At 48.4% G+C, this 19,153-nt stretch overlaps 1 protein-coding gene across 2 annotated transcripts in view; it reads left to right on the top strand.

Moving 5' to 3' along the window:
- LOC119976060 overlaps window positions 1-17,987 on the top strand; it is a 36,895-nt gene extending 18,908 nt beyond the window's left edge. For both annotated transcript variants that reach the window (XM_038816184.1, XM_038816182.1), the window contains 4 exons: window positions 1,690-1,890; window positions 11,660-11,761; window positions 13,930-13,982; window positions 17,173-17,987. In XM_038816184.1, coding sequence (XP_038672112.1) covers window positions 1,690-1,890; window positions 11,660-11,761; window positions 13,930-13,982; window positions 17,173-17,238 — 422 coding nt within the window. In that variant the 3' untranslated portion in view covers window positions 17,239-17,987. The remainder of the gene's footprint in view (window positions 1-1,689; window positions 1,891-11,659; window positions 11,762-13,929; window positions 13,983-17,172) is intronic.
- The last annotated feature ends 1,166 nt before the right edge of the window (window positions 17,988-19,153 follow it).

The raw sequence follows: 19,153 nt of genomic DNA, 5'->3' as shown, positions 1-19,153 counted from the left end.
ATCGGTCTCACTATGGAAAACGGATTTGAGATTTCTGCTTTGAATCGTTAGTCAGGCCGGCTTGTGGTTCTCGCGCTTTGAGAATCAGGCTACCTCTGTCAAAGATCTCTGCTGTTTGTTCCCAATATAGTAATGTCTGTTCTCCAGCACATCCAAGAATTGGAGACGAGTCCAGAAGAAGCTAAAATGACAATTAGAGTTTCTATGTTCCTGCGGAGGCTGGAATCTGAAACCAAAACAGAAAATACTGGACAATCGCAGCAGGTCTGACAGCATCTGTGGAGTAAGAAGGATTTTTATGAAGGGAGACGAGTTTCTATGTTGATAGCTCCAGCTGATGAGGCTGTCACTGGCTGAGCCATGGTGGCTCAAATGATAATTGTTGTGAAATAAATAGTGGCAGGGGTAACAGTCTGACAGTGAAAGTAAGAGACGTGCTATCAAAGTCTTTTGTCTTGCAAGCCTCTCGACAGCTTGCAAGAAATTGCCAACGGTGAAGTGGATCAATGCTCTTCTCATGCAATATAAATTGTAGTGCACTGCACATTTATTGTTGGTCATTTCTTTAGAGCTGGCCTGATGAGTGCAAGATGAAAAGCTTTGATAGCAAGTCTATTTTTCCCCCCAGAAATACTCATACTCCAGTTCAATGATATCCAAGTTCAGAAAGTGAATCCAAGGTTGGGGAATTTTGGTTCATAATGAACTGAAAGAGGACGGCCCAAAACAATAAACATTATCGTTTCTAATTTAACACTTGAGTGACCAGGAACAAGCTGGGAGCACAGTCTGGCCAAAATAACATTTTAAAGTTCTTACCAGTTTTGTAAGTTAAATGAATTATTACGGTGGTTTGGGTATGGGAATTGGATGCAATACCAAATGTCTTCAATATCTGTAGAACTAGACTGACAATGCTGTGCACTGCAAGTTTTTATCAGCAAACCTGCATTTTTTTTAGCACCTTACAAAACCTTGGGCAATTTATCTCCAGTTAAGGACTTTTTGAACAAAAGCAAAATAAGGCAGACGCTGGCAATCTGAAACAGGAAAATGCTGGAAATGCTCCGCAGGCAATCCTGCATCTGTGGAGAGAGTTCCCCTGCTCTTCCCGCTGACGGGAATGTCTGGTTCCACCAAATTCCACGTCCATCACGGGTTCCCTGATGCTTGAACGGGTGAAGGAGGTCCAATCAGTGGCTGATGGCGAGCTGCCTCCATCGCGGAAAACCAACTGCAGGGGAGCTGGAGAATTCTGGACAGTTAACATTTCCAAGTCAATGAGCCTTCAGATCTGCTCAGGGACTATTGAATCATCTGGGCATACAGGGGAGTCGGATCAAAAGGCATACAGATCCATAAGGAAAACCATTTGGTTTTCTATCTGTTCACTTTTGTTTTATAAATTTAGAGTACACAATTATATTTTTCTAATTAATTTTGCGTGGCCAATCCATCTGCCCTGCACATCCTTTTGGGTTGTGGAGGTGAAACCCACGCCGACACGGGGAGAATGGGCAAACTCTACACAGACAGTGACCCAGGGTCAGAATCGAACCTCAGTTCCTCATGCCGTGAGGCAGCAGTGCTAACCGCTGTGCCACCCCTTTCTATCTGTTGATTTTAAGTGGGTAGAATATTTGGCTGTTATTCTTTCCTTCTTGATTTTCCTGTATTTGCTGCTTCCAGGTGGATCAAATAATCCCAAGCACAGGAAGAGGAAAATGAGCCCGAGACCAGATTCCCCAGAAGTACAGCAGGAAGAAGACGGATCAGGATGTGTGCGCGTACAGATCTTTCCAGTGTTGCTGTCTTTGGCAACTGCAGTGGGTGAAATTTGTGTGATGGGTCTGTCAGCGTTCTTTATTGAAAAATTAAATAATCAAGCAGGTGAGTATTCTATGATAAAATTTGAACAAATTCATTCTGAAAGTAAAATCCCATCGGGAATACTGTGGTTAGGAAAGCTAGTTACGTGGTTACTTTTCTCACCGTTTTATTGAAAATATCAATCAAATCATTCATTTGTTTTTAGTGCAGAAGGAAGCCATTGATTCATTTGCATCTTTGCTAGACCACTCTGAATCTACTCACTCTGCTATCTTCTCATAGCCCTGTATCACCCCCTGCTTCAAATATTTATTCAGTGGTTCCAATCTCAACTGCCCCCAGCTTCAGAATCTCCGATGTAAAATAATTTTTTTCGGAAGTTTCGAGTTACAATTTTATATCATAGAATCATAGAATTTACAGTGCAGAGGAGGCCATTCAGCCCATCGAGTCTGCACCGGCCCTTGGAAACAGCACGCTACATAAGCCCACACCTCCACCCCATCTCCCGATCTCAGCAATCCCACCCAACCTTTTTGGACACGAAGTACAATTTAGCATGGCCTATCCACCTAACCTTTGGGCAGCACGGTAGCATTGTGGATAGCACAATCGCTTCACAGCTCCAGGGTCCCAGGTTTGATTCCAGCTTGGGTCACTGTCTGTGCGGAGTCTGCACATCCTCCCCGTGTGTGCATGGGTTTCCTCCGGGTGCTCCGGTTTCCTCCCACAGTCCAAAGATGTGGAAGTTAAGTGGATTGGACATGATAAATTGCCCTTAGTGTCCAAAATTGCCCTTAGTGTTGGGTGGGGTTACTGGGTTATGGGGATAGGGTGGAGGTGTTAACCTTGGGTAGGGTGCTCTTTCCAGGAGCCGGTGCAGACTCGATGGGCCGAATGGCCTCCTTCTGCACTGTAAATTCTATGATCTATGATCAACCTGCACATCTTTGGACTGTGGGAGGAAACCGGAGCACCCGTAGGAAACCCACGCAGACACGGGGAGAACTTGCAGACTCTGCACAGACAGTGACCCAAGCTGGTATCGAACCTGGGAACCTGGAGCTGTGAAGCAACTGTGCTGACCACTGTTACTGTGCCCCACCCTGATCTTTCGAGGCATTGGAGCAGAGCTGGCCAGGAGATGGTGAGGTTCAAAAGGGCCAAAGCAGCGTTGTATCAGCACAAGATCTGGTTTGGGGTGCTGTAACCAGCCAGACTGTGAGTAACTTCAGTCGATTGGGAGGGGGCCAATGACTTTATCAAAGAGCATAAGTTGGTGGAGACACCTAAATTGTTTGGAACATGACTGCAGAAACAGGCCATTCAGCCCAGGAAGTCTGTACTAGCGTGAATGCTCCACTCAAACCTTCTGCTTATCCAACTCTTATTGCAGAACCCTCTATTCCTTTTTTAAAAACAAATCTTTTTATTGGCATTTTAAAAGTATGTACATTACTGTTTGTCTTTGTCATTATACAGTTCGCAAAGGCTTTTCTTATTTTACTCTATTTACATATTCTTGCCGTTTGATAAGACGAGACATGTCCCCCCTTTTTTTTCTCCCTCCATTGGCTTCAGCTGTGTCTTTTCTGTGGATGGAGGGGGTTACCCGCTCCCTCCCTCCCTCCATCCCTCTGTGTTGTTTTGCTTTGTCCCACTCAGGTTCTCAGTCTTCACCCTCCGACCCCCTGGGTTGTGCGTCCCTGACGTTCCTCCTTGTCGTCTTTTCTTTGCCCTTCTTCTCCTTCCAGCTTCCTTTTCTACTGGCTGTTGTTGGCCTCGAACTGGTTTTGGAACAGGCTGACAAATTGGCTCCATGCAGTAAGGAAGCCTTTCCTCCGACCCTCGGATGTTGTATTTGATCTTCTACAGGTGGAGAAATTCCGAGAGGTCAGCGAGCCAGTCTGCAGCTTTGGGCGGTGCTGCCGATCGCCAGCCGAGCAGGATTCTCCGGCGTTCGATTAGGGAAGTTAAAGTGAGGGCGTTGGCCCCCTTCCCCATGTGTAACTCTGGCTGCTCTGATAGGCCAAAGGTTGCCACTATTGGGCATGGCTTCACCCTCACCCCCACAACCTTGGGCATTACCTCAGAGAAGGCTGCCCAGAACCCAGCAAGTTTGGGACATGCCCAGAACATGTGGGTGTAGTTGGCCGGGCCTCCCTGACACCATTCACATTTGCCCTCCACCTCCAGGAAGAACCTGCTCATTGGGGTTCTGGTCCGGTGTGTTCTGTGCACCACTTTGAGCTGCATTAGGCTGAGCCTTGCGCAGGAGGAGGTGGAGTTGGCCCTGCTCAGTGCTTCGATCCAGAGTCTCCAGTTCGTCCTCCCATTTCTGTCTGGTCTTGTCCTGTGGTGTTCGGGCTCTGTCCAGCAGTTGTCCATATATTTTCCCACAGAGTCCCCCTTCTTTACTGTCTGTATTCCTCAGGTCCTGTAATAGCGTGGTCTCCAGGGCCCAGGGGTACCCTATTGTCTCTTTGCGAATGAAGTGTTTTATTTGCAGCTGTCTCATTTCCTGTCCTGTCGGCAATTCCTATGTCTCCGTCAGTTTGTTCAGTGTCGCTAGTCTGTGCCCTATGTAAATGTTCCTAACTGTCAGCGTTCCTCCGTCCTCCCGTCCTATCCATTTTTTTATAGGTTGCGTCGAGCATGGCTGGTGGGAATCTGTGGTTACCGCAGGTGGGGGCCATGGGGGCCATTCAGGTCAGCCTGAAGTGCTGTCTTAGTTGGCCCCACGTTTTCAGTGTGGCCGCCACCACTGGGCTAGATGTGTATTTTGTTGAGGGGGCTGGGAGTGCTGCCATGGTTAGGGCCCGGAGGGTCGTTCCCTTGCAGGAAGCCTCCTCCATCCGCACCCACTCCGAGTTGGGTTGGTGCGCCCATCCCCTCACTCTTTCCGCTGTTGCTGCCCAGTGGTGGTATTGTACGTTTGGCAGTGCCAGACCTCCTTTGATTTTCCTCTTTTGCAGTGTTGATTTGGGCACACTTAGATTCTTACACCCGCCCCAACAAGAACGGCAAAATTACGCGATCTACGTTTTGGAAGAAGGCCTCGAGGATGAAGATCGGTATGGATCAGGAAGTGGACCCGGTAGCACGTTCATTTTGATCGTCTGCACTCTCCACGCCAGGGAGAGTGGGAGTGCTTCCCACCTCTGTAGGTCCTTTCTGACTTCCTCCACCAGGCTGGTCAGGTTCCACATGTGGATCTGTGTCCAGTCCCTGGCTATTTGGATCCCCAGGTATCCCCAGGTATTTTGGGGGCTATTTTAAACGGGAGCCCCTCCAGCTCTGTCACTGGGAATGCCTGACTCATGCCCAGGTTAAGTTTGTAACCCAAAAAGGTTCCAAACTCTTTCAGGATCCACATGATTGCTTTCAGTCCTTCCTGTGGCTTTGGGACGTACAGGAGCAGGTCATCTGCATAGAATGAAACTCTGTGCTCTCTGTCTCCTCTCTGGATGCCCTTCCAGCTCTTCGTGCCCCGCAAGGCTATCACCAGGGGTTCGATCGCGAGTGCGAGCAGGAGCAGGGTCGGTGGGAATCCCTCACTTGTGCCTCTTTGTAGCTGGAAGTATTCGGAGCTGGTGGCATTGGTTCGCCTTGGGAACGTTGTACAAGAGTCTCACCCAGGCGGTGAATCCTGCTCGTAGCCCAAACCGTTCCAGTACCTCGAGGAGGTAGTTCCATTCGACTCTGTCGAAGGCCTTTTTCTGCGTCCAGGGAGATGCTCACATCTGGGGCGGGATCCTCCGACCCCACGCAGGGTCGGAGAATTGGCGGGAAGCGGCGTGATTTCCGCTCCCGCAGGTCTCCTAATTCTCCCGCCGGTAAAAAACCGGCGTTGTGCAAATCCCGCCGGCAGCCTGTGAAAACAGCTGGCGCCGGCGGGATTTCTTTTTTTAGCAACTAACCTTAAATCTCCGGCCCGGATGGGCCGAAGTCCCGCCGCTGGGAGGCCTTCTCCCGCCGCCGAGGTGTACACCACCTCGGAAACGGCGGACTCAGCGGCGCGAGCGGGCCCCCGGGGTCCTGGGGGGGGCGGGGGGCGATCGGACCCGGGGGGGGTGCCCCCACGGAGGCCTGGCCCGCGATCGGGGCCCCCCGCTCACTCCGCGGGGCAGTGCCGTGGGGGCACTCTTTCTCCTTCCGCGCCGCCACGGCCTCCGCCATGGCGGACGCGGAGGAGAACCCCGCATCGCGCATGCGCCGGCAGTGAGGTCAGCGGCCAGCTGCCGCTGACGTCACTGCCGGCGCATGCGCCGACCGCCGAAAGCCTTTCGGCCAGCCCCGCTTCCGACTGCGCCGTGTGTTTGCGCCAGTCTACCGGTGCAAACTGCTCCGGCGCGGGGCTGGCCCCCAAAGGTGGGGAGAATTCCCCACCTTTGGAGGAGGCGCGACCCCTGAGTGGTTGGCGCCACTCCCCTACGCCGGCACCCTCCGTCACGCCGGGTAGGGGAGAATCCCGCCCCAGGTCTTCCCTTCTCAGAGCAGCCGCCTGATGTTCGCAGTGAGTTGCCTACCCTGGACAAAGCTCGTTTGGTCCTCATCAACCACCTCTGGTACATTCTCCAGCCGTTTAGCGAGGACCATTGCGAGTACTTTCGCGTCCACATTAACAGCGAAATCCGCTTATATGATCCACATTCTGTTGGGTCTTTGTCTTTTTTGGGTTTCAGTGAAACTGTGGCCTGTGCTGGAGTAGGAGGCAGTGTGCCCCTTGCGAGCAAGTCTGCGAACATGTCCCTTAGATGTGGGGCCAGAGCCAGTGCAAATTTTTTATAGATGTCTGCCGGGAACCCTTCTGGTCCCCGTGCCTTCCCCGCCTGCATAGAGCTGATGTTCTCCATGATTTTTACCAGATCTATTGGTGCTTCCAGCTCCCCCTGCCTGTCCTCCCCCTCAGCTGGTATTTCCTGTCGTTCGAGGAACTGTTTGATCTCTGCGTCCCCTTCAGGTGGGCTCGGAGGTGTACAGTCCCCGGTAGAAGGTCTCGAATGCCCGATTGACCTCCTTTGGCTCTGTTACCAGTCTGCCTCTGCTATCCTTAACCTGCGCTATTTCCCTTGTGGCTGCTTGCTTTCTCAGCTGGTGAACCAATAGGTGGCCAGCCTTCTCTCTGTGTTCGTAGAAGGTCCCCCGTGTCTGGCGGAGTTGGTGCACTGCTTTCCTAGTGGATAGCAGGTTAAAGTCTATTTGCAGCTTTTTCCTCTCCGACAGCAGCTCTACAGCCGGGGCCTCGGAGTATTTTCTGTCAACCCCCAAGATGGAGTCGATCAGCTGTTGCCTGGCGGTCCTCTTCCCTATCTCTCCGCACCTTTGTTGGTGATCATTTCTCCTCTGATCACAGCCTTCAATGCCTCCCAGAACGTGGAGGGCGGGACCTCCCCGTTTAGGTTGTTACTATTGTAGTCGCCTATGGCCCGCGATGTTTTTTGACAAAAGGCCTTATCGGACAGGAGGCATGTGTCCAGCCTCCATGTGGGGCGTTGGCACGGCCTGTCTCCAACCTCACATCCATATCGTGTGGAGCGTGGTCTGAATGACTATCATGGAGTATTTCGCTCCTGATTCCTGGAAAGACCGATTTTCCCCAATGCAAAGAAGTCGATACGGGAGAAAACTTTGTCCACCTGTGAAAAGAACGGGAATTCTTTTTCTCCCAGGTGTAGGAATCTCCACAGGTCCGCCACCCACATCTGTTCCATCAATGTTCCCAGTTCCTTCGCCATGCCTGGTTTTTTTCCCCGTTCTGGAGTTTGATCGGTTGATCAATGGGTCCTGTGCAGTTAAAGTTGCCGCACCCCTCCCCCCCCCATAATCAGTCAGTGTGTGTCAATATCACAGATATCCACCATGGTCTTTTTCCTAAATTCTGTGTCGTCCCAGTTGGGCGCGTACACATTTACCAGGACTACCTTCCAGGACAGTGCTGACCATGACGTACCGTCCCCCTGGGTCCATAACCGTCCTGGTCTCAGTAAATTTCGTCCTCTTGCTGGATCAGTATGGCTACTCCCCTAACCCTAGTCCCATAGCTTTGACAAAGTCATCGGACTCGAAACTTTAGCTCTTTTCTCTCCTACAGATGCTGCCAGACTTCCTGAGATTTTCCAGCATTTTCTCTTTCGTTTCAGTTTCCAGCATCCGCAGTAATTTGCTTTTATCAAGGGACAATTTAGCCTGGCCAATCCACCTACCCTGCACATCTTTGGGTTGTGGGGGTGAAACCCACGCAGACGTTGGGAGAACGTGCAAACTCCACACAGACAGTGACACAGGGCTGGGATTCAAACCCGGGTACTCAGCACCGCAGTCCCAGTGCTAACCACTGCGCCACATGCTGCCTATGCTGCCCTTTTCAAAGTTTTCTTTACAAGAAAAAAGATCAACGTTGCTGACTTCAAAATGAAGTCTATTGGGGACCTAATGTCCGTGATCCCAGTTCCTCTGTTTAAACAAATTGCAACAGTGAATATGAGGAATTGAAAGCAACCATATGGAGTATGGAGGCCCCCGTTTGTGAGGTGGTGTCTATCACAGGGCAATACCGAAGCAGTCCATGTCCAAATGCAGTAAGACAATATCCCGGCTTGGGCTGACCTATGGCAGATAACATTTATGCCACACAAGTGCTAGCTAGGGAACAACCATCTCCAACAACAGAGAATGTAACCAGCGCCTCTTGACATACAATGGTTTTAATATCAAAATCCAAGGGGTTACCATTGATCATAAACTTAACTGGACTGGCCGTTTTAATAGTGTGGCAACAGGAGCAGTTGAGACACTAGGAATCCTGCAGCCAGTAACTCAACACCTGATTCCACAGAGCCTGTTCATGATCTACAAGTCAGGAGTGTGATGGATTACTCTCCAATTTCCTCGACGAGTGCAGCTCTAGTAATAACTCGATACCATCCGGGACAAAGCAGCCCACTTGATTGGTGCCCCATCATAAAGTTCACCCTCTCCCCCACCATAATTGCAGCTGTGTGTAGCATTACAAGATGAACTGCAGGAACTTGTCAAGGCTCCTGAGACATCACCTTCCAAACCAGATCCACCACTATCTGGAAGGACAAGGGCAGTAGACGGGTGGGTATGTCACCATCTGGTAGATCCCCTACCAGCCACTTGCCATCCTGACTTGGCAATATATTGCGGTTCACTGCCCCGGGTCAAAATCAACATCCTCTCTAACAGCACAGTGGGTCTATCTACACCACATGGACTGCAGTGGTTCAAGAAGGTAGCTCAACACCTCCTTCCCAAGGGAAATTGGAGATTGGCAGTAAAGTTTGGCCTAGCCAGCCATGCCCACATGTATTCAATGAATGATATTTCAAAAAAGAGGGAGAACATGGAACTCTTGATGGCCAGTTCAGCTGATGGGCACTTTGGCTCAAGTTGACACCACCTTTTTGGATCATGCCTGATGCATGGTGATAATCACATTGAATAGGAAACTTCCACCAAAATGGGAAGCAACCTGTGAAAAATACTTTGGGCAGTATTTCATGTTCCCGCTGCTGGCGGTTTTACTGTTGGGGATGACTACAAAATTTGGCCTTCCCACCAGTTTCCTGCCCACTCCCAACTGTTCCAGATATTTTACGTTAGATTAGGCAAGGCCTAGGCTGGTCTATCTTACCCTTGTCTCAGTTGAGGCCCAAGGCGGGTGTAGTGGAGCAGCTGTGGTGAAGCCTAGAAATGTAACCCTGTTCAAACCTTGTGTGAGAAGGGCGGTGTTCCATCAGCAGGCACCTTTTAACATTGCTCCCCCCCCCCCACCCCCCCAACCCGCTCCCACAATAGGCTGACCACTGTGGGGGCTCCCGCCCCTTCACCACTTCATATTGTTTGTTCTCAATTCTTTCACAAACAGTTTCCTCCTTACCTACTCTGTCCAGACCCCTCATGATTTCGAATTCCTCTTTCAGATCTCCTTTAAACCTTCCTGTCTTAACTTCTCCAACCTAACTTCTCCAACCTATCTTCTGAAATAAAGTTCCCCCCATCCTTGAAAGCATTCTCATAAATCTTTTTCACCCTCTCCAATGCCATCTCATCTTTCCTAAAGTGCGCGCTCGGAAATGGATGCAGTACATGAGCTGAGGCTGAATTAGTGACATGTACAAGTCCTCCATTACCTCCTTGCTCTTATGTGGAGATGCCAGCGTTGGACTGGGGTGAGCACAGTACGAAGTCTTACAACACCAGGTTAAAGTCCAACAGGTTTGTTTCAAATCACTAGCTTTCGGAGCGCAGCTCCTTCCTCGTTCACCTGAGGAAGAAGCTGCACTCCGAAAGCTAGTGATTTGAAACAAACCTGTTGGACTTTAACCTGGTGTTGTGAGGCTCCTTACTGTGCTCCTTGCTCTTGTACTCTATGTCCTTATGAATAAAGTCAGGATGCTGTGTGCTTAATTTAACTGTGCTCTCAACCTGTCCTGACAGCTTTAATGACTTGTGCACATTAAAAACAGCCAGTCTTCCTCCTCCTACATCCCCTTTCGAGTTATACTCTTTATTTTGCATTGTCTATGTACTGGGGTTGATCATACAGGCTGCAACATTTAGGAGCTAAAGATTTCTAGTGGTGGTGATATGATTAAAAAGCCTCTGTGAATGTTTCTACTGATTTCTGTGCTTACAGTAAAGACTAGGGTGTGATTGTCCAGGCCCCCCACCCCGGGTGGCGTGTTTCACGGTGGTCCACCATTGGCAGGACCTTCTGATCCCATCATCGTCAAAGTGATTTCCTGGTGTATGGACCCCACGCTGCCGGTGTTGCTCGTTGTGCTTTTACTTAATTTGCTCTGTTTAATCACCTTGCTCTAGAGTCGCCAGGTATCTTTATGATACCACCACGAGGTTCAAAGCCAAGTGCTGATCACTAACTCAATACACCAGTTAGTAAGTTTCAAATCAAAAGACATTTATTATATACACAGTCAATCACTACTCATGCATAAAACTCTACTTACTAGACTATCTCTAACACTAAAAGGCCGATACTTAGCTTTGAAAATGGCCCACCAGGTATGGGGAACAATGGCCTTTCATTTGATTCTGGGTCTGCAGGCTTCAAGTTGGTGTGGAATAGTAGCTAGGAGCGGCTATCTTGTAGCGGGCGTTGTCTGGACACTTACTTGGTTGGCTGCTCGGCAGGTCTCTCCGAGTTGAGAGTCACGGTCAAGAGTTGTTTCGAGCTGCTGAGAGACCCTGCCAAGAAGGACAAACTGAACTTGGGGGCTCTATTTTATAGCTCCCAGGGGTTTCGCGCCCTTTTGTGCGGACCCGGACTTGGTCCCAATTAATTGGACCATGTCCCAATCGTTTCAATCGATTTCTCCAATACTGGAGCTGTTCCCTGATCGCTGGGCGGTTCCTATGTGTCCGTTGGCCTTCCTTTGTCCTGGCTCCCGCTGGCGCCGGGGAGTCTGTCTTGGTCCCGATCGCTTCAATGTATCTAATTGTTCCTGGGGATTGCTCATTAATATGCAGATGGTTGCTGGTTTCTGTTCTGTCTGGGTTTTTGCAAGTCCTAATACACAGGAAACCTTGCACCTGCTTGTTTCCCTGTATCTGACCATTTTTCCCTGTATTCTTTGCGGGCCTCCATTTTGGAATCGGGAAGTGGCCAACCCAGGTGGCTACATGGGAGACCTGCAGCGGGGGCTCACAGTCGGCAGGACCGGCTGGCATATGCGCTACAATATAAATTTATTGTGCTTGTAATCAGTAACTACGTTAAGTCTTTCAACGAATGGTGTTGATTAGAACTACAATTTCTGTGTTTATATCATTTCTATTACAGATAAGGGATGTGAACCAGTAGCCAATCAACAAACCAGTATAATTCTTGCTGTGGTAGTGCCATCGCTTTTCTTACTTGCAATCCTTGCTATATCCGTCACCTGTAAGTATTGATGATGTAGCTACAGGTTGTTTCAAAACTGCTGCGATAAATGTAAAGTTCTGTCGGAACAAGCTATGACTGACTGACATGTTGATATTTGTTTCACTTGGTGAACCACGAGTGCATTTGGAAACTTCTGTGCCTCCAGAACATGGCTATTTAACCTCTGATTTTTACTGAGTAAAATAATTAATTTTAAATTCCATCAGCTGCTGTATTCTGGGGGCATTAGCTTGGGCGTCTGGATTACTAGCCCAGTGACAATTCCACGAGGATACATCTGCCCCTGAGCTGTAACAGTGAAACCTATTCAGGATGTGAACTGGATCCAGCTGCAATACTTAGTGCACTCTCTGCTCCTGCTCCTGCTCCTGCCTGCTAAAACTGCACGTTTCCCAGGGTCATCCAGGAATGCTAAGATCATCTTGGCTTCTTTTCTCCAGAAAAACCTCTTTCCCTATTCCTCCACCCTCCCCTCCCAACAATAAGTATTGAACGACTTAGGGACTTCTTTGATATCAAGTGAAGAAATCCCCTCCACGAGCTCACCAGGTCCAAACATTTTGCCCCAACCCCAACTGTCCAGTCCTGAACCCATCTTGCTCGATTTTATTTCGTATTGCCTCTCTTTTCCCTCTGTGAGATCATCCCGCCTCTGATATCCCCCTCTTTTTACCTCGATCCTGCTCCCAATATCCTGGAGACCAGTCAATGTCCTCTTCTGGCTCCCATGTTCACTGGTATTGTCAAAGGTTTCCACATTTCAGGTGTTGCCCCTCTCTTCTTGAAATCTGCTGCCATCAATCCTCTCATTTTATAAAAAAACCAACCATTGACCCCACTGTTCTTGCAAACCTCCATCCCATCCCTTCTGCAACCTCCCATTTCCCTTCCACGTCCTTGAACGTGTTATCACTTCCCAAATCCATCTCCTTCTAATCCGGTTCCTGCTCCAATCACGATGCAAGATGGTTCTTATCAAAGTAAAAAATGGCATCCTTGCCGGCATTCTCCGGTTGTTGGGATTCTCTATTCCCACCAGCAACGCACCCCAGCCTGTGGGTCTCCTGGGAGTGTGGGGTAGCGTCACTGGGAAATCCCATTGACCAGCGATGAGAGTAGAGAATCCCGCAGTCATCGAACGGTGCATCGCTGAGAAACACTTGGCTGGGGAAGCAGAGAATCCAGCCGCCTATGTGACTGTGACGTGTAAACATTCTCCTCTTGTCCTTCTCAACCCTCAGCAGCTCTTGACATAGTTGACTAACCCATCCTTCTCCAATGCCTCTCCATTATTGCTCAGTGGGGTTGGGCCTGTGTGGGGTTGCTCTCACCTAATTCCATTCTTGTATATTATTCCATAAGCCTCTAATTTGTTGCTCAGTCTTTTATGCGGTACTTTGTCAAGTTCTTGCTCAAAATCCCTTTGTCAATTTTCTCTTTTATTTCATCACGAAATTCAGTTGGATTAGCTGAGCATAATCTGCCTTTTGAAAATATGTGCCGACTCTGAAGAGTACCGAATTCTTTTTTTTCAATAAAGGGGCAATTTAGCCTGGCCAATCCACCTACCCTGCATATCGTTGCGTTGTGGGGGTGAGACCCATGCAGACATGGGGAGAATGTGCAGAAGGACAGTGTCCCGGGGCTGGATCAAACCCGGGTCTTCTCCGCCACAAGGCAGCAACCGTGCTGAACACCGCGTCATCGTGCCATCCCTCGACTCTCCTTTAATTAACTCCAAACAAAAAAAGTGGTTTGTTTTATTTCCCACGATGTTAGGCTAACTGGCCTGTAATTGCCGGGACTATTTTTACACCCATTCGTGTCGCTCTCTAATCCATGTTTTAAAATAAATTTAGAGTACCCAATTATTTTTTCCTTTCAAATAAGGAGCAATTTAGTGTGGCCAATCCACCTAACCTGCACATCTTTGGGTTGTGGGGGCGAAACCCACGCAAGCACGGGGAGAATGTGCAAACTCCACATGGACAGTGACCCATATCTGGGATCGAACTTGGGACCTCAGCGTCGTGAGGCAGCGGTGCTAACTATTGCACCACCGTGCACCCCTATAGACTGATATTCTAATCTATTGATTGAAGACTTTGCTCAGTTCATTTTCTCTTTGATATAACTCATTGTGTTTTTATGTACACCGTCAACAGATAAAACATGGACCAAACTGACCGATGTAAAAACTTCTGAGGATAAACGTATTGTAAGTATTGGTACCAAATACAAATAACGAGTTAGAAATGCAGCTGCTGCTTTGGACCATTCTGAAAATGGGCATCATTGTAGTTTTCACACATTAATGTAGTCAGAAATTGCATTTTGTTCACCCCTTGGGGAGGGAAAGAGGGGCCGGGGGTGGGGGGGGGGGGGGGGGGGGGGGGGGGGGGGTGCTGAACTAGACGACTGCAACGTAAGACAAAAGCCTTTTTTCGTTACACTGTACAATAAATAAATACTAACGTCAATGTACGTAATGTCGAAAATGGCAATACAAAGCTTTTTAAAAGTAGAATCTGACGAGGAGCATGAATTAGCGTTTCAACCTTTCATCCAATCTTCTGAAAGATGGATCGACAATTGGTTTTGAACAAGTGAAAGGAGGAAAGAGGGAGAACAAAAGGGAATGTCTGGGAAAAGGGTGAGGGGAAAGAGAGAGTAAACGACAAAAGGGTTTATGGCACTGAGTCCAAGGCAGTGATGGAGCATCATGGACTTGAAATGTTAACTCTGTTTCTGTCCACAGATGTTGCCAGACGTGCTGAGCATCTGTAGTATTTTTTATTACAAAAAGATGGTAATAGAAAAGCAAAGAAACAAAATATGTTTTTGTTTTTTGTTTTATAAATTTAGAGTGCCCAATTATTTTTTCCAATTAAGGGGCAATTTAGCGTGGCCAATCCACCTCACCTGGACATCTTTGGGTTGTGGGGGTGAAACCCACGCAGACATGGGGAGAATGTGCAAACTCCACACGGACAGTGACCCAGGGCCGGGATTCGAACCCGGGTCCTCAGTGCCGTAGGCAGCAATGCTAACCACTGTGCCACCGTGCTGCCCTGAAACAAAATATGTTTGTGGATAAAGTGTGAACGGCTGATAGCAGCCATGTGAATGCAATGTGAAGGAATAAAGAAAAGAACCAAAGAAAACATGAAACAAAAAGTAGGCAGAAGTTTATGATCAAAAGTTGTTGATGGCTGGATCCGCCCCCCCACACCCCCCGGATATGTGTTTCTCCTTTGGCATGCCATTCGCTGGTGGTGGGATTCTCTATTCTGCCACTTGAAAATGGGATTTCTCATTGAAACCACCCCACACCGCTAGACTTTGATGCCGGTGGGAAGTGAATTGCAATGGCTGGAGAATTCCGGCCTATATTGATGAATCCTGGAGGGTTGCAGAGAGCCAAGTCAAACAAGAGGTGTTGTTCTCACAGCTTGTGCTGAACTTCATTTGAACACGAGAACATTGTCAAAGACCGAAAGGTCTGAGTGGGAGCAAGATCGAGCATTGAAATGGTGGAATGGCAGAATTGTTATGGCGCAGAAAGAGGCCATTTGGCCCGTCATGTCTACAATGGCTCCCCAAATTAGCACCATGACCCGGTTCCATTCCCCTGTCATTTCCCCATACCCCTGCACATTGTTTCTATTCAAATAATAATCTAATGCCCTCTTGAATGCCTCGATTGAACCTGCTCCCATCACACTTCCAGGCAGCGCATTCCAGACTTCCCACTCGCTGTATGAAAAGTTTTTCTTGCATCACGTTTGCTTCCTTTGCAAATTTCATTCTTGATCATTTTATGAGCGGGGTCAGTTTCTCCCTGTCAACTCTGTCCAGCCCCCGTGTGATTTTGAATATCTCTATCAAATTTCTTCTTGGCCTTTTCTCCAAGGAGAACAGTCGCAACCAATCTATCCTCATAATTGAAGTATCTCACCCCTGGAACTATTCTTGTAAACCTCTTCTGCTCTCTCGCCAAGTCTTTGCATCCTTCCTATACTGTACACAATATTCCAGCTGAGGTCCAGTTCAGGTCCAGCCAGTGTTATAATATGTTCAGTATAACCTCCTTGCTCTTGTCCTGTATGCCCCTATTAATGAAGTCCAGGATACAATGGGCAGAAATCTCCAGCCGTTCGCGCCAATGTGTTTTCACGGCAGTGTGGGGTCCAGTCAATGGGAAATCCCATTGACGGGTGGGACCAGAAGACCCCACCGCTGGCAAACAGCACGCCGCCTCCTGCCATGAGAAACATGCTGTGTGTAACGGCTGCAAAATCCCTCCGTTTGTGCTTTATTAACTGCTCCCGCCACCTTTCCTGATGCCTTCAATCACCTGTGCACGTTTACACCCAAGTCCCTGTGCTCGTGCTCCCCTTTAGGAATATTACCCCTCATTTTCTATTGCCTCTCCATGTTATTCCTACCAATGTGCATCACCTGACACTTCTCTGCATTGAACTTCATCTGCCATCTATCTGCCCACTCTGCTAACTTGTCTATGTCCTTTAGAAGTTCTACACTCTCTCTTTCACAGGTTGCAATATTTCCAAGTTTTGTGTTATCTGCAAACATTGCTCCCTGCACACCAAGGTCTGGATCATTAATATATATCAGGAAAAGCAAATGTCCCAATGTCAGACCCTGGGTAATCCCACTCCAAACCTCCCTTCAGCTTGAAAATTACCATTACTCTCTGTTTCCTATTATTCAGCCAATGGTATATCCAAAGTTTCTTGTGTCTCTTTTATTCGATCAGCTATAACGTTTCACACAAGTCTCTTCTGTTGCACAGTGTCAGAATGCATTCTGCAAGTCCAAGAACACCACAACACCATTCCCCTCCTCAACCCTTTATGTTACCTCCTCAAACAACTCCAGAAAGTTAGTTCCATATAATTTCCTCTTTAGATATCCATGCTGGCTAATTGTGTCCCAAATAAGTGTTTCTGGAACCATCACTGCTCAACTGACTGGCCTGTAATTACTGGGGTTTTCCTTGCAAACATTTTTGAACAAGGGCATAGCATTTGCAATTCTCTAGTCCTTTGGCCCCATCTATCTAGGAAGCTCTGGATCAAAGCTATGGGGTGACTGGAGGTATTCACAAAGCAGTTATCCTGTCTGCGTTTGGGGAGACCACATTGTGAGGAGCGAAGGGAGATAATTCGGGTCAGGAAAATGGAAAGTGTTGAAGTGATGTAGGACCATGGAAGGATCACTGATGTCGATAGGAAGAGACTGGAAAGGAGGAGGGGGGGGGGGGGGGAAATAGTCAGGATAGGAAGTAATAAGTTCAGTCGCAGAAACTGGCAAAGCAATCGGTTTTCTATATCATTCCTATTTGCAAACATTACAACTCACTTTTTTTTCATCTTCTTCTGTAGGACCTGACTGAACAATTTAAACCCCACAACAATCACCTACCTGAATCTGGGAACACTTCCCAGTGAAGAACTGCTGTAGATTGAGAACATTGTTCCTAGTAACGAGCTGCTGTATATTGAGGGACATTTTTCAGCGAAGAACCGCCATATGTAAAGGAACACACAGAATTTGAGAAATTGACTTGAACTTCAAATTTCACAACCTGCAATGGTGTTTCTACTCATCAGGCAGAATTTTCTGAGATCTTGAGTAACTTGTGGGGCCTTGTCGTGCAGGTAGCTTGTCAGAAAAAAACAACTGCAGGGTCAGCACGGTGGCGCAGTGGTTAGCACTACAGCCTCACAGCGCTGAGATCCCAGATTCGATCCTGGCTCTGGGTCACTGTCTGTGTGGAGTTTGCACATTCTCCCCGTGTTTCTGTGGCTTTTGTCCCCTCAACCCAAAGATGCGCAGGGTAGGTGGATTGGCCATGCTAAATTGCTGCTTGATTGGCAAAATGAATTGGGTACTCTAAATTTAAAACAAAAAAGAAAAAGCAACTGCAAAGTTTATAATTTTGTATCCATTTCCATTTTTACTCCTGGAAAACCATGAAGTAGGAACTCAAGTAGGCCATTCGGCCCATTGTAACTGCTCCACCATTCAATAAGATCGTGACTGATCTAATTTGGCCTTTTATTAACTCATCTGTCTAATTGAGCCTTGAATATATCCAATGACCCCAGACTCCCTGTGGAAGAGAATTACATAGATCATGACTCTGAGCAAAATACTCCTCCTCATCTCTGTCCTGAAACAGAAACCCTGGGCGCGATTCTCCGCTGCCCACGACAGGGAATAGCGGGAGGGCCTTCCCGACATTTTCTCGACCTCCCGCTATTCTCCCCCCCCCCCCCCCCCCCGTGATGCCGTGCTTCGTGGGGCCGCGCTGCTAGCCCCGCCCAGGGGGGGAGAATCGGGTCCCGGGAGGGGGCGCGGAGGCTGCCGTGAAACACGGCCAGTTTCACGGCAGCCTTTACGGCTCTCCGCATTTGCGGAGAATCGCGCCCCCCATATTTTTTAACTCTCTCCTCTTGTTCTGGATTCCCAGACATCCTTTCAGCATCTACCCTGCCGCACACTCTCAGAATCTTTTTATGTTTCAGTACGATCACATATCTGTCATCTAAATTCTAATGAGTACAAACCCAGCCGTAACTTTATAAGACAACTCCTTCATCCCAGGAATTGATCTTGTGAACTTCCGATGCAAGTATATTCCTCCTGAAATAAGGAGACCAAAATTGCACACAGTACTCGAGACAAACAGATTCCCTGATTCTCCTGACCTGTCACTTTCCATTTCTCCCCATGTTCTCTCCAAGCTTGTATCATCTGAGATCTCTGTCGTGGATGATATAAATGGTGTTTCCGCAAAGTCACCAGTGAACAACAGCCAGGATTTTTTGAATGGCCGTTACAGTTTTCTCCACGACCATTTTATGCTTCCAAAGAACATAAATTGTCTGGAGATAAGGGCCCCCCCTCACACGGGGGGAGGGGGGGGGGCATCTCAGAGAGCTGCCGGCCAATCTGATGTTGTCAGCAGATCGCCCTTGTCCCTACAGTTCCCAAAGCCCAAGCTATAGGAGTCCAGGACTGGACAACTTTTTTGGGGCTCTTGGAAAAGGGAGGTTAGGGGAGGTCTGGGGACATGGACAGAGGAGTTTGAGGTGTCGGTGAGGAGACTGGGAGGTTGTTGTGGTTTGAGAGGTCCTGCGGTGATCGTGCCCGATGTTAAAAGGGGGCAGCTAATGGAATCCCCCTTCCTGCCCGAGGCCTGATCTGATTTATTTTCGGCCTCCCTCTTATCCGGAAATTCTTGCCAGCCTGAAAGTTGAGAGTGGGCTGGAAGCAGCCCTTGGATTTTACATGTTTGGCCTCGCTTGGGTCAAGGTAAGCAGGAAAAGTGGTTGGCAGACAGGCACGGGTCTTGTCTGT

The sequence above is a fragment of the Scyliorhinus canicula genome, chromosome 13 (genome assembly GCF_902713615.1).
Source record: "Scyliorhinus canicula chromosome 13, sScyCan1.1, whole genome shotgun sequence".
Lineage (NCBI taxonomy): Eukaryota > Metazoa > Chordata > Chondrichthyes > Carcharhiniformes > Scyliorhinidae > Scyliorhinus > Scyliorhinus canicula.
The sequence above is the reverse complement of the archived record's forward strand: the minus strand, read 5'-3'. Positions and strand labels throughout refer to the sequence as shown.